Source organism: Mycteria americana, chromosome 19 (assembly GCF_035582795.1).
Source record: "Mycteria americana isolate JAX WOST 10 ecotype Jacksonville Zoo and Gardens chromosome 19, USCA_MyAme_1.0, whole genome shotgun sequence".
Taxonomy (NCBI): Eukaryota; Metazoa; Chordata; class Aves; order Ciconiiformes; family Ciconiidae; genus Mycteria; species Mycteria americana.
This window is the reverse complement of record NC_134383.1, coordinates 3,834,569-3,848,363: the sequence shown is the minus strand read 5'-3', so window position 1 is coordinate 3,848,363 and position 13,795 is coordinate 3,834,569. Positions and strand designations below refer to the sequence as shown.

The following is a 13,795-nucleotide window of genomic DNA, read 5'->3' as shown; positions in this document are numbered from 1 at the left end:
AATGAAGAAGTTAAATCTCTTCCCTCAAGCTTCCCGGGTTAAACTGCAACCTTTTGTCCTTTTAACTCACAGCACAAATTTAGCTGAATGGCACTCCAAGGACTACCCCGGCTGGTGTCGCCTCCCCGCCGCCATCCCCATCAGCCACGTCACTCAGAAACGCTCCTCCAGAGCGGCTCGCTCAGGCAAAGCCTCACGAGCAGAAGGCGAGAGCCCCTTGTGCCTGAATCCCCGGACTCCAAAAGGCTCATCTGAACATGTGCTGGCCATAGTTTATTCTGAAATACCAGACCTGCCTCAGCATCGCCACACACTCATCTCCTTTCTCCCCGGACAGACAAAGCCACGTTTGCTCAACTGGCATCAAGTGACTGCTTTCTGAAGAAAGGGGATACCACAGGGGGGAAAGGAGGCATGGCAACTACTTATCAGTTCTGGCAAGAGCGAGCTCACAACATTTTCATATGTAAAAACGAAACCACCGTATCACAAAGCTGAGATGTTAAAGATAGTGCCTCTTCAGTATCAAATGGCCGGTCTGTTTCAGAGCACCATCCTCACTGCAGGCCCCTGGCTTACATCTCAGACCAGCTTTTGTGATGGTTGTAAAAAGTTATATAGATTCAGCGGCTGGAAAAAAGGAGCTAGAAAATTTCAAACCAGAACATATTTTTGTAGTGAAGGGAATTCATCATCAAAACTGGCGTACTACATATCAGAGCAGGTTTTCTACCAACTTCGAGTCTTTAAATCAAGACTGGATGCGAAATGAGAACTTATACTGCGCTTGGGGGTTTTTTAGAACGACGAGCTATGGGGTGAGTGTAGCGTTCAGCAAGTGAATGTCTACAGTCCATTTTCTGCAGAAGATAAGATCAGCTAATCAAGGTGGTCATCTCTGGCCTTAGAATTCATAACTCTCCATAGCCTCATGACTGGAATGTGAGGCCGAAAGCCACGAAGTGACTCAGTTTGTCACTTTGGGGAACTGGGTTTAGTTCTCTCCAAGTGCTACTTGAAGGAAAAACTCCATATACTACTAGGTCCCTATACATACCGATTGCTTTGACTTCTTACAGAAAGTGCCAATGATATGGAAACATCTTCTCTTGGGTTTTCCTTCCTTCCATGTTCTCTGGCCCTCCACCATCTCAATCTGCTACAAGAACGAGTGATATTTTTCTGTGGCATCTTCAAAGGAATCCATTACTTGCCTTTCCTCTGTGCTTAAAAATTTACAGGCGCTTACACTTCTTCAGAAGATCTTTGTAAATCAGAGCACCAGCAATTTGAAACCCCACCGCGTGCTATCTCAGCAGCACTCATCAGTCCCTCTCAGCTGCAGCAGACCCTTCGGGTGCTCTGCAATTCAGCATCTAGGAGGAAGGAGCTGCTCCGAGTCGTCTTTATCCACAGGTCGTTAGGGCAAAAGTCCTGGGGAGAATTTTGTTGTGCATGCAGGGGAAAGTTTGGTGAGCACTTTTATTCTCATCTCTGGTATCGAGAACAAAAAGTAGGTTAAGTAGTCATAGCAACAGAGTTGCAACAACTGTCAGAAGAAAAAGACCTGGCTTAGCACTCCAAGGGTGAAACACCCAGTAAAATTAAGGAAAATGAATGGAAACAAAGTGGAGGTGCCTGAGGCAAAGGTTTTGACCAGGTTTGGAAAGCCTCTCTTGTAATCCAAACACATTTCCTATTTCAGAACACTACCTGATGCTGTTAGTCTCCACAGGGAGAAAAGGCTCGACCTTGCTACCATCATGGGCACTGCGGATTCAGACGAGCACTTGCAAGGATGTAGAAATGTTGGACCTGCACCAAAAATTCATCCCCGATAACCGCATGGACTATGACCACAGATGCTGGGGTAGCCCCTGCTGCTCAAGCCTCTTCAGACCTCAACACATAGGCGCCATGTAAGCTATATACTGTGCAGGACACATTTTTGACTGCTGCAGACCCAGATACCTCTGCCCAAGATCGTGTCCAATTTTTATGTTTTTTAGAATTCAGTACCTCAAGAAATACTGGACATTTAAGTGACATCATGTTAAAAACCTCTTTATCATGAGATGGGATGTGGGTACTACTGTTCATTCTCGACCTGAAGGCCTGAGATGCCCCGAACCTCCTACTCCAGCCATTTTACAGACTGCCTGCACTCAGCTGTTCTAAGTGAACATCCTTGAGGACAGCGGGGCAGAAAAACAAGAAAGAGGCTTAGCAAAGAGACTTCTTAACAACACTCTTAAAATACTTAAGCCTTTGAAAAGGAAACATCCCAGGGTTGCACCCTTCTCTGCTGAGACCCGCACTGCTTTTAAGGCAGGCCAGGATCCCTCCTGCCATCACTCGGGGGCAACTCCTCAGAGGTGTGAGCTGATGATTGCTGCCTTTCTACTTGTACGTGGACCTCTCTGCCTCTGCTGCTTGCGCACCTCCGCTGTTCCATTATGGTACCTCCGTCTGTGCAGTTATGGGCTTTGCCCAGGAGCTGGCAGCGGGGTCAGAGGCTCCTGCCCCCAGCACAGGTACAGTCTGGAGCTAGGAGGTGGCCCTCAGGCAAGCTCAGGTGTGCGTTCAGTGTGTGGGTCAGTGCAAAACGGTGACCCTCCTTTCATCCTAGCAGGTCTGCCCTGCCACGTAAGCGAGAAAGGGCTGCGTTCAATGGTTTCCACAAGTATATTTAGGAATTAAGTACAGGTCTGGACACTCAGGAAACAGAAAGATATGTTTTAAAGGAAGACGGAAATATATGCTTATTTTTGAACATGAGAAAGCACAACAACAAATGAGTAGCTCTCGCATTATATATGTATGTACATCCACTTAGTCACGGTCAGATAGTGCTTTTCGCCTCCTGGGATCTCAGGGCACTTGGCAAGCATTTCCATGAACTCTCCCGGTTCGAACCAGGCTGAAAGTACTTCGGTGAGAGCATCCACCCACGGTGCAGAACACAGCATCTCTTTCACTGCATACAGATACCTGATACAAGGTTTTCAAACAGCATGCAAAGAAGATTCCTGCCTCTAATTGAAAATAAATGAGCAGGGAAGGTATGCAATTACCTCAACAATTCCATGATTGCAAAACATATCAGAGGATCTTGAATGACGGGGACTGGTCAGGACGCGATTCTCATACAAAAAACTCCAAGTGCATAAACAGACAGCATTACAGAGAGTGCATCCTGCACCATGGCTCCAAGACTGCTCCCTGCAGCATCCTTTACGCTTCTTAACAAGAACCCACACCCAGAGCAGGCTTAAATGTGAAGTCCAACAGGATCACAAAAATGGTGGGACAGTTAATAGCACGTTTGAGCCAATGTCGGTGAAAGGACTTATCAGGCACTTTGAAATATTGGTGTGAATAAATAAAAATTAAAAATCCTCCAGTTGCTTGCTCACTCTGACTGCTGACCTGCCCTGAGATGTTTGGATTAACAACAGAAAGATGCTTAGAAGACTGATGAGACAACAGGGGACAGGGTGACAAGTAGAAAATCTGTCCCTCCCTGGACATCAAAAGGAATAAGGTGTTTTAGATAAAGACATGATTAAACAAGTCATTTTGGATCTCCATAAAAGGAGCTGAAAGATCAAACACCAAGAGAGAACAGGCTTTACTTAGAACGGCAAAAAATGCTCTATCCACAACCTTTAACTGCAAATTCATTTCAAAACACAGGACTTCACAGATGTTGCATACAGGGACAGCCAATGTTGGTTTTCATTCATATATAAAGCTGAAATGGCAAACCATGCATGAATGTGATTAAGACTGACTCATATTTTACCTGCTATAGCAATTGTGATTTTGTGGCCCCCTAACAGTAAGATGCCCGAGTCAGTCAGGAGGAAAAAAGAAAGAAAAACAGCTCAACACTAAAACAAAAACTAACTCTCAAAAAGCCTTTCTTATCTTGAAGCACTAATTGTACCCAGAATATCACTGATGGGGTGCAATCACAGCATTCCTAGATCAGTTGGCTATGCATGCTAGCTGTGATATTTAAGGGTGATTCAAAGGGCGTGAAATTTGAGAACAGTATTAAACAGATGTATAACAGCTTCGCAGTCATAGGTTAAAACATCTAAACTGCTTTTATTAATATTATGTGTGATAACAAATATCAGTGCCATATTAAAGCTGAGAAGTCAGACATCTGAAAGCCATGCAAACCTTGAAATTTAAGTTAAAGGATCTGATTCCCCTCTGCTACCAGTACAAATCAAGAATAACTTCAGTGACATTAGTAGCGGAGCCATGCAGAATCCAGATTTTTCCTTTTGTAAGAAATGCTTCAAGACATTTTTCCCCCGGAAGAAAAGGCAAATAACATATTGCAAAATTATGTGAATACTCACTTCACCAAAATCAAATCAGTTTGCTCCGATTTCTATTTTTTTACATTCTATCAGTCAAAGTAAAGAAAACAAAGAAAATCACCCCGAGGTGAAAATTTGAAACGGAAGATTGCCTCTTCCTCACTTATCCCATTTCCATGTTCTCCCCAAACACCACGTTTGCTGAAATCAACAATTTCTTGCATAATACTTCATTCTCAGCAAATTAGTATTCTTCTGCTTGAAAACTGTTCCAACAGAAAAATTTTTGAGCAGTGTTACAGGGGTGCAAGTGGGAAAAAAATCCTGCTCACGATCTTTACCGCAGCTCTGGGGTCACTTGGCAATCGAGCCTGTTTCCTGAGCAAAGTTAAATAACAGAAATGCTATATGCAGAAGATTTATGAGAAAGGAAAAAGAATGGAGTCAAAAATGCTACTGGTTCTTTCAAAGACACAGAAGGCTCAGGCAAGCAAGCAATTTTCTCATTTCCTAGGAGGCTCGCTGGGAGATTTGGGATACTTTCAGGGGCCAACTGGGAACGCACTTGGAAACCCAGGCAGTCCCTATCCCTTCTGCACGGCCCGGCCAGTAAGACTGGATTCGCCCTATTGCTGTGCCAAATGAGGGTAAAGCAGGACGCGCACAGTCCTGAACAGATGGGAAAGACCAAGAAAAAGTTAGGAGAGATGAGGGATCCCAAAAGGTGGAGAACGGCTGCTTTAAACAGTCCCTGTGATGCTGCATGTGATGATCTTAATCTAGACTGCCTCATGGGTGACAGGCTCTATAAATAGACGTACAGGTACTTGCTGAAATGCACTTTATTAACTGAACGCTTCTATAAATAATGCAAACGCTAATTCAGGAAATGAAGGAGCGATCTGCTGATCTCGCAGGCCTGTTGAGCCCGTTCTGCCAGTCACCCAGAGACCCGCTCCTGCGCGGCGCTGGGCAGGCGGCTCCACGGGGCCTCCCCGGCACAGGGATGCGCAGTGCTGTGCAGAGCAAACGCCAAGGCTGCGCGAAGAAAGCCTGCTCTAGACCACAACGTAGTACCGCACCTTCTGGGGATACCCTGCAGCAGATTACACAGCCTTGGAACAGAGAACCATTGGGAAACAAGTCTCAAATCCCTATTATTTAAAATGATTCCTCCAGCTTTTTCAAGCCAACTTGTAATAAAAACTTACAGTCCTCCCTTGAACTCTAAAGGTCGTCTTAAAAATGATTCTAAAGGGAATCTGTCCTATTCCAAAGAATTTTCCCTCTTACAGGAAGAAGCTATTATAGATCTTTTTGGTTTCTTTCACTCGGGCTCCTGAGGGGTCTGTGGGACACTGACCATCAATTTCTTTTTTATTCATCAGCATGGAGTTGACATGTTGGGCACCTAGAGGAACAACTATAGTAGAGACTTGTTTGCATTAATGTACTTTAAAGCAACATGGGAAGTATACTGCTCTTTCAAAATTAGCTCTTTTTAATCCCCATGATTTTAAACATCACTTGAAAACTTCACTTTGTGTAAACAAATCCACTGCCAATCTAAAGCACTGGAAGAGCTATCATGTTTGCTGACACACAGCATTCTGAGGGGTTTTAAAAATAACTTAATTGCACTGAACTTGCCCAGAATCTCTTATTTGCACTCCATTAAGTACTTTACAAAGGCGCATCACCTCCTATATCATTACTTCTGTTTATTGACACACAGATTAAAGAAAATAATTTGTCCCAAGCCACTGAGCTGAAAGGTGCCACAGCTTATCGGGGACCCAGGTCTTCTCAGTCCATGCCAGGGCTCGCCTCACAACACCACGCTAAACCCTCCAAAGGAAACTGGCCTCAGCGCTCGCCCTCTGAGCCTAACCTCCCCGGACGTGCCACCGTGCCCCTGCGGTGGGTGCACCCAGGCAGGGCTAGCCCTTGCAAACGCGTGGCTGGCGCTGAACACAGCGCGGGTGCTGCCGAATGTCCCACACACCTCCCGAGGGCATGCCGTGCCCCCAGCCAGACCGTACCAAACCCCCGCACCAAACCCGACTGCGCTCGGGCAGCCAGGGCAGGCCTGGGGCTCTGCAGAGACCCACTTCCATGCTAGCACGTGTTGATCTTTCAAGAGCTGGCAGAGGAGCCGAAAGGTGCTTTTTACCCTGTGTACCTCCCTTGGCTATCGCACAATTATCCTCTGCAGCAAGCGCAGCGTGCCAGACACCTGCGAGCCGGCAGAGAGAAGAACTGGGGAAGGACCAGCTACGTGGAGGGGTACTTACTGGTTTCTGCCGTCTCATACTCGCTGTCGCGCAGCAGCTCAAAAATGTCCACCTCCACTTTGGCTTTCCCCGCCCGCTCGGGCGCACGGTTGATGCGGTTCTTGGCCAGGGTGATGGAGAGCCTCTCCCCTCTGCTGCACTCCATGGGGTCATCCAGGATGGCAGCTGTGGGAGCAAAGGCGTTGGCAGTGGTTAGGCTTGGCAGGGACCCGGCCCAGCTCTGCACATCCCCCCGTCCCCAGCACCCCTTTGGGATCTCCGCTGCCACGCAAGCAGCAGCCGCCGCGTTGGCACTTCTGCTCCTGCCGCTGCTATTGTTGGCGCATCCTCCCTCCCACGCGCGGCCTTTCCCGCCGCTTCGCCCACCTCCCAGGTCTTGCCAGACGCGTGGGCGGTGAAATCTCTGCAGCAGCGGCTGCGTTACCTGCCGGCGCGCTCTAGCACGACACGGCCGCCTACGCTGCTGGGGTCCTGGCGGTGCCCAGCACCCGCTGCAGCACGGGCGTCTGCCCGCCCGCTCGCTCCTGGAGAGGGACGTCCAGCTGCGCAGCCCCGGGCAGCCCGGATCCAGGCGCTGCCTCACATCCCAACAGAGGAAGAACGTCCCCAGATAGCCTCGGTTCATTCGTTTGAGAAAGCGTTGGTACGGTGCTGATAGTTGGAATATTTCAGGAAGCACGTGGGCAGCCGTGGGTGGGAAGGGACAAATATTTTTCAAACAGAAAGCACTTGACTCTTGAACTCAGCTCCTGGGCCTGCCCACTCAAATCTGTGTTAGGCAGAGGGAGATAGTGTGGGGTATTATTTTTATTTTCTTGACGGAAGGCAAAAAGAAATTGGAGTCGAGCATTAATCACAGCGTTTCATTACGAGCTGGCACAACTTCTGCACCCCAGTGGGTTTATCCTTGCTAATAGGAGGTCTCCTCCCAGAATGCAGCTATTCAGTTGTACCTGGGGAAGAGCAGCACTGTTTTTTGTTGTGTATATTAGAAAGGCACCAATGCTTATCTTCCCTTCCCAAAAATCACTCCAAAGGGAGCGATGCCATTCAGAACCGCTCAGGTGTAGACGGAGTCGCAGCTCAGTGCCAAATCAGGCCCCAGACCGCGTAGGTTAGCAAAGCAGGGATTAGCGGGGCTCTGCTGGTTTGTGTGTCAGGGAAACATGGAACTAACTACAGCAGCTAGGTGCCTTGTTGAAGCTTTGAAATGTGTCATTGTGCTGCAGCAGGTTTGGGTTTGGGTTTTTTTTTTTTAGATAGGGAAAACCAGAGCGAAACACGTAAATCGGCTGGCAGCTGAAGCAAAGCACATCGGCTATAAATGGGAGGTATCCTGCCTCCCTAAGAGCAAGGGCTGGGAGCAGAGTCCAAGGATACACACAATTCTGAAGACATAGCTAACTGGGACCACTGCTAAAGAAGCAGGGTGACGTTGTGCTGTAGATGGGACTGAGACCACGTTCCTCAGAGGGCTGGTTTGTGCCTTGGAGGTCCTCATCGCTCCCCCAGTGCATGGGCACCGATCACCCTTCATTGCCACCAACACACAGAGCCTCCCACGCAGCTCAGCCCAATGAAGAAACCTGTCTCAGGTTCAGGCTCCATTTACTTCGGCTTTCCTGCTGCCGAGACTTGCTTTGAACCAACCCAAATCTCAAAGCATAGCCCAATTTCAACAACCACCTTGCACTGCCTTTCAGGGCTCTTTTCTCAGCCTTGCTACGCTCGTCCTGGTGGGATCTCTTCTCTCGTGACAAAACTGCAGAGTTTTGTCAAAACTCTGCTTCCCAGTCCTGCCCTAACCCCAGCTGTGGAAGGTAACTAGGTACCAAATCCACTGGTGAAGCAAAGGTGGTCCACGCTAACCTGATTTACTTTGTATCCTGATGATATCCACTCAAGAACTCCTTCTCTTCCTACTTTTTCCCAGTTTTATGTGAGCTAAACTGAACTAAGTACTGGTAAAGTAACACACAGCAATACTTCTTGTACGATCCGCACAGATGTCTTGGCGAACATTCCCAGTCCTTCAGGCGACACCATCTCCTCTGCTCCGCTAACATGCAAGCACCATCATTATCTGCAAAGCTAGGGCAGTTAATCTCAATCTCATTATGGAAGAAAAAAGGTTGTGCTTTCCTCTAAGGCCAGCACCATGGATCACAGGTTTTTTAATACATCGATATGGCTGGTGACTGCTCTTAATTACAAAGAAGCTGGGAGACTAAAGCGCCCCAACAAGCAGCTTGCTCAACTCCCCACTTCTGTAGGAAAGCAGCAGCAGGGAGAGAAGAAAGTCCTGAACAAGCCCCACTTTCTCATACACAAAACTGTTTGATGCGTCTAAACTTTTCACTATGGCCCTGTTTCCAGGAAAGGCTAAAGCAATGTACTGAATCTGATGAACATCACAAAACGTTTCTTACATTCCAGGTGCTGACATAGCAAAATTAAAGATCAGTGGTGGGGGAGTGTACGTCAGCATTCTTAGATTCATTATTTTCTAATTTAAAGCTTTCAAATCACTAAATTGGACAACGTTTTCACGTATATTCTTCAATTGTCAGTTTTCAGACAAAATTCATTTCCACTAATGTAAACTTAAATACATTTTAAAAATAAAAAAGTCGAAACCAAAGCATTTAAAATAACTTCCTCAGGCCACCTAGGCACAAATGTTTGCACAAAGATTTTTTTATCTCTATTCAGGATGGGATTTTCCATTCTTATTTTTGGAAATCTTGAAAACTTCCCTACAGCTGAGGAAAAAAACCAAACCAAAACAAAAAACAACAAACCCTCTTCCCTACTCAGCTCCGATTGAATTTGAACTTTGCAGCCCACCTTGGGAGCAAATACATGAGGAAGGGGAAAGTGCCCACAGCAAGTGGCAAGTTTTGGAAAAGGAAGGAACACAGCCGGACAGGCTGAATCCCAGGATGGAGGTGACGGTGGCACTCCTAGAGCCCAGCCACTAATCAAACTACACTGCCGCTTCCTATCTCCCTGCAGGGCTTGTGCCAGAAAACCAGCAAAATTTGTTCACTTGCATTTTGGGAGACTAGTTAGTTTTACCAAATATTAAACCAGCCCTCAGAACAGACTAGGTAATGAGGCTGAACTAATCTTTATTTATTAAAGCTAGCAGATGAAAAAGGTCATTTAATGTTTAAAAAAGGTTGGTTTTAAAACTTCATGTCTTGGGACACAGTGCCAAAGCTCATCTAATAGCGGCATCATTAAGTATGAACGAAAATCTTTATAGAAATTCCCTTTCATCTATTCCTGTCTATTAAATATGGGAAGATGCATCAAGTAAATCTTTAATCCTGAAAACTTACAGCACAGTCTTTGAACTTTGTTGGCCTCAAAAATCACTTCTATCTTCCCCATCATAATAAATGTCTCCAATCTAGACTGCCTTCCCTATGAATTATGAGAAAAAGATTTCAGAGGGAGTCAGGAGCACCTGGGTCTGTGATGCCTGATTCAGGGCTGCTTCAGATTTCACAGGGACTGAGAGTCAAACAGCTTCAAGTGAAGTCAGCAAGGTCTGGCAGAGGCTGAGCTCTTCTCAGGAAGAACTGGCCAGAAACATCTTTTCCCACGGGATGTTCCGATCTTGATAGATAAACATCCTTTATATAGTAATAATTCTTTTTTTATTCAATATGCCTAGGTTTTCCTTACACTTACACAAAACACGCAAACCCAGGAGGCTACAAACTAGAAGAGTTTATCACTTTGGATATGCATTTAAAACAGGTGGGTTACAGTTGCTCAAGATTCAAGCAACAAGCGACTCGAGTTGTAAATTTCCATCAAACACAAATTTCAAATGCAACACTCAAAGTTAAGGATTTAACAGCAAGAACTAGAAAAAAGTTATTAATGGTAGCCAAGGAAATGCAAGATGACACGATGGTGCTCTCTGAGAAAAACAGATTGCAATAACTTTCCCACAGGTCGTCCTCACCTCTGTGATTTTCCAGCCCTCAGAGGCGGGCAGATATGATGGGCGATGGGGAGGCAGGAGTGGGTGCTCTCTGACGAGACGTGTGTGTGCATGCACGCACGTGTGTGCACGCGTGTGAGCACGCACCCGGTCTAAGCCTGCCCTACTGAGATATAGCTACAGGGTATCTGCGAGTGCCTTGGCCAGAGAGGAGCCGGACGAGAACTCCACAGAGACACAGCTTCCTTAAACTCCATCAGCCCCGGCCCCACAGCACGTGCACGCAGGGTTGCCCCCACGCAGAGGGAGAGCCGGAGAGGTGGCGTCTGGCTGCAGCATTTTCACTCCGCTCAAGCACAGCCACAGCAGCGTGAAAGGCAGATGCTCAAACTCTTCTGCCTTTTCTCCTCTTACCCTGGAGAAACTTCTCCAGGCGGAGGAAGGACATTCATTTCTCACCCTGAACAATTCAGTCCTACTCCTTTTCGTCAAAGCAGCGAACGGGGGGAGGCAGGCGGTGCTGTCAGCTCGTGTGCTTTCAGCGGTGTAGACAGATGTCCTCCTGGAGCTGGGCTGAGACACAGCAACTCATGCTACTAAGTGCACCAGCCAGTTTACAGACAACACTGAAATTTAATCCTTTCCACCCTCAGCTGGGTTTCAACCAGTGCTAAAAAAGCAGAAAGCCTCTGTTCTCCCGTTCCCCCAAGCCATGTGGCTCCCCAGAGTGCTACCCGCCACCAGCCAGATTCACAACATATGCACGCTGACAAGCCTAATACGATCGCAAGTTTTACTACATATCGCTACTTAATTCATGATCCAACCAAGATCTAATGAAGTAGCATTTTTATAACAACAACAGGGAACAGATGTTACCGGGAGGTTTATACACTGCTACAACAAACAGTGTTCAGCTGACCTTTCCCTGTTAACTTCATTAAGTACTGTTACATTTTCTCAGATGCTTTCCATACCACTGAGGTGCAAAGCCATACTCGGAAACTCAATTGCCATCTCAAGTCCGGTGGCTTGAAGATGTAGATTTAGCGAAGCACTGGCTTAGTAAACGTGGTATTTCACTGTTCACAACCTGTCCCTCCAAGTTAAAAAAGATGTAACACCATCCACAATATTTCTCAGGTGTCTCCTCTGACAGGTTAAGATCACACCTACAACCTCTTCTGATTTATACTGTAAACACAGTCCTCAAATCCTCTATGTGCCCATGATGAATGGAATCTCAAATTAAGAGCTGTAACCTCAGTTCAACCAGATTTAGAAACCTAGAAGATCCAATAGCTATCACTGGAGCTGATCAGCCTTTAGTCTCAAAACCAGGAACCCTTTAGATCAAAGGCATACCAGAAAACCATACCGTTCTTCAAAGCACCAGTGTCCTGCTCGGGAGCACCGGCCTCAGGAGATGCCCTGGGACATGGGGGAATCACCCCAGCCCCCCGCTCCTGCCCACCTGCGCTACCCTTATCGCCACAGCCCCACCTGCAGCTGCTCCTGACTTCATTAACCCCAAACTAGCTCCAAACCCACGATTCATTGGAGGGGGCAGTTGATTACAAATGGCTGCAGGATTGCCCTATTTCGCACGTTTCCTCTCTGCTGAATACGGCATCAACCCTTCAGGCTGTCAATACAGTAAAGGATAAGAAATTTGCAGGCTTCCTCATTACAGGGCTGTCAAGTATAGCTCCAGTGGAGAAACAGGTGGGATTGTGTTTCCATTATAATCTCTGAAGTGCTGCTTAAAAATAAAATAAAAAGTCGTCAATATGCTATTACTCTGAGAGGAAAGAGGATCTCATCAAGGAAAAAGAAAATCTAAAAACATAAACTCTCCTTCACAAAGAGACTTGATAATGTTTGTCTGATCAGTGTAGCAGAGGGCTATTTATTGCTCTTGGCCAACATTTGAAATCTGCATTTAAATGGAGCTTCCCTCTCATTTCTGCTATCCAGAGAGAGTGAATTCAGGGGGGGGAGAGAGAGAGAGAAGGGGAGACATGATACAAACAGCTGAGGGCTTTAGTTTCTACCGCTTGAAATACAACCTCTCTTTTCTCTTCTTTAATAATTGCTTTGTGTACGTAAAATCAGAATAACATTCTCCGAGACCAGGAGTTTCCAGGAAGATGGAGAATGCCATCACAATTCTCCTCTGTCCTCTCTGAGCCTGCAAAGGTGAGGAGCTGTCAGTCACGCTGTACCTGTCACAGTGCTGGGATGCCAAACCCCGGGGGGGGGCAGTTCATCTTTGCGCCCCAGCAAACATTGTCCCTCTGGTCCAGGCAGGCGAAAGCACTGCCAGACTCCTCTTCCCTCCTCCGCACACACCTACACGAAACAGAGATGGCTGTTCATATCCAAAACTGGGTGGGAGGGGGGAGCACGCTTCCGCTGCCATTCTGAAAGCAGGCATCTGCAAGACAGGTCTCATCTCGCCTCTCGCTCCTTCGCTTCACGTGCAGGGAGGAAAACACACTCACGAGACAAGGCCCTGCTCTTCTGCTAAAGATCATCTGCTTTTCCGAATACAAATCTCGCTACGAGGCAACCAGCAAAGACCCTCAGCATGAAGACAGAAGCAAAAGAGCACAAAGGGATAAGAAAGGGGTCTGAAATGGAAATGCCCTGTCCGGAGCTGGCTAATGCAATCTGAAGCCATCCTCTCGTGCAAAGGCAGGGCAGGAAACTGAGGTTCTTTAAAGCCAACAGGGAAACTCCTACGGGTTTCCACAGGCGCAGACTTGAGGCATGCTGCAGCTATGGGTAAAGTCCTGATCTGTGAATTCAAATAATGTGTTTGCAACCAGATAAGTCCTACTTAATCCCCTCAAAAGCCTGTCAAGAGTCTTCCCAAAAACGAGGAGAGAAAAGCAGGGAGAAGGAAGAATGAGTGATTTAACTGTCCTGAGGTGTAAGGTCAGGGCTGAGCAGCGAATAACGGATTATGGCTCTGAAAGAAAGGGATGCTCGAGGCCTCCAGCAGGACAGGCTGGAAGAATGAACAAGCAGGGCTCTCCATCTCACGTGGGCTGGGTTTTGCGGACAGAAAAGGGAAGGGGGTAAAGGTCTAATGCTAAAAATGGAACAACAGGAAGGCACGGTGGGACACCTCTCACTGAAGGCATCCCAAGAGCTGCGGACACCGTCCAGTGATGTTGCTACCAAAGGCACACGGAAGCAAA

At 47.0% G+C, this 13,795-nt stretch overlaps 1 protein-coding gene across 1 annotated transcript in view; it reads right to left on the bottom strand.

The window, feature by feature from the left end:
* Positions 1–13,795, bottom strand: part of GRIK4 (glutamate ionotropic receptor kainate type subunit 4) — a 217,296-nt gene that overhangs the window by 76,318 nt on the left and 127,183 nt on the right. The window contains exon 3 of the mRNA XM_075521256.1: positions 6,632–6,796. Within this exon, the coding sequence (XP_075377371.1) occupies positions 6,632–6,796 (165 nt within the window). The remainder of the gene's footprint in view (positions 1–6,631; positions 6,797–13,795) is intronic.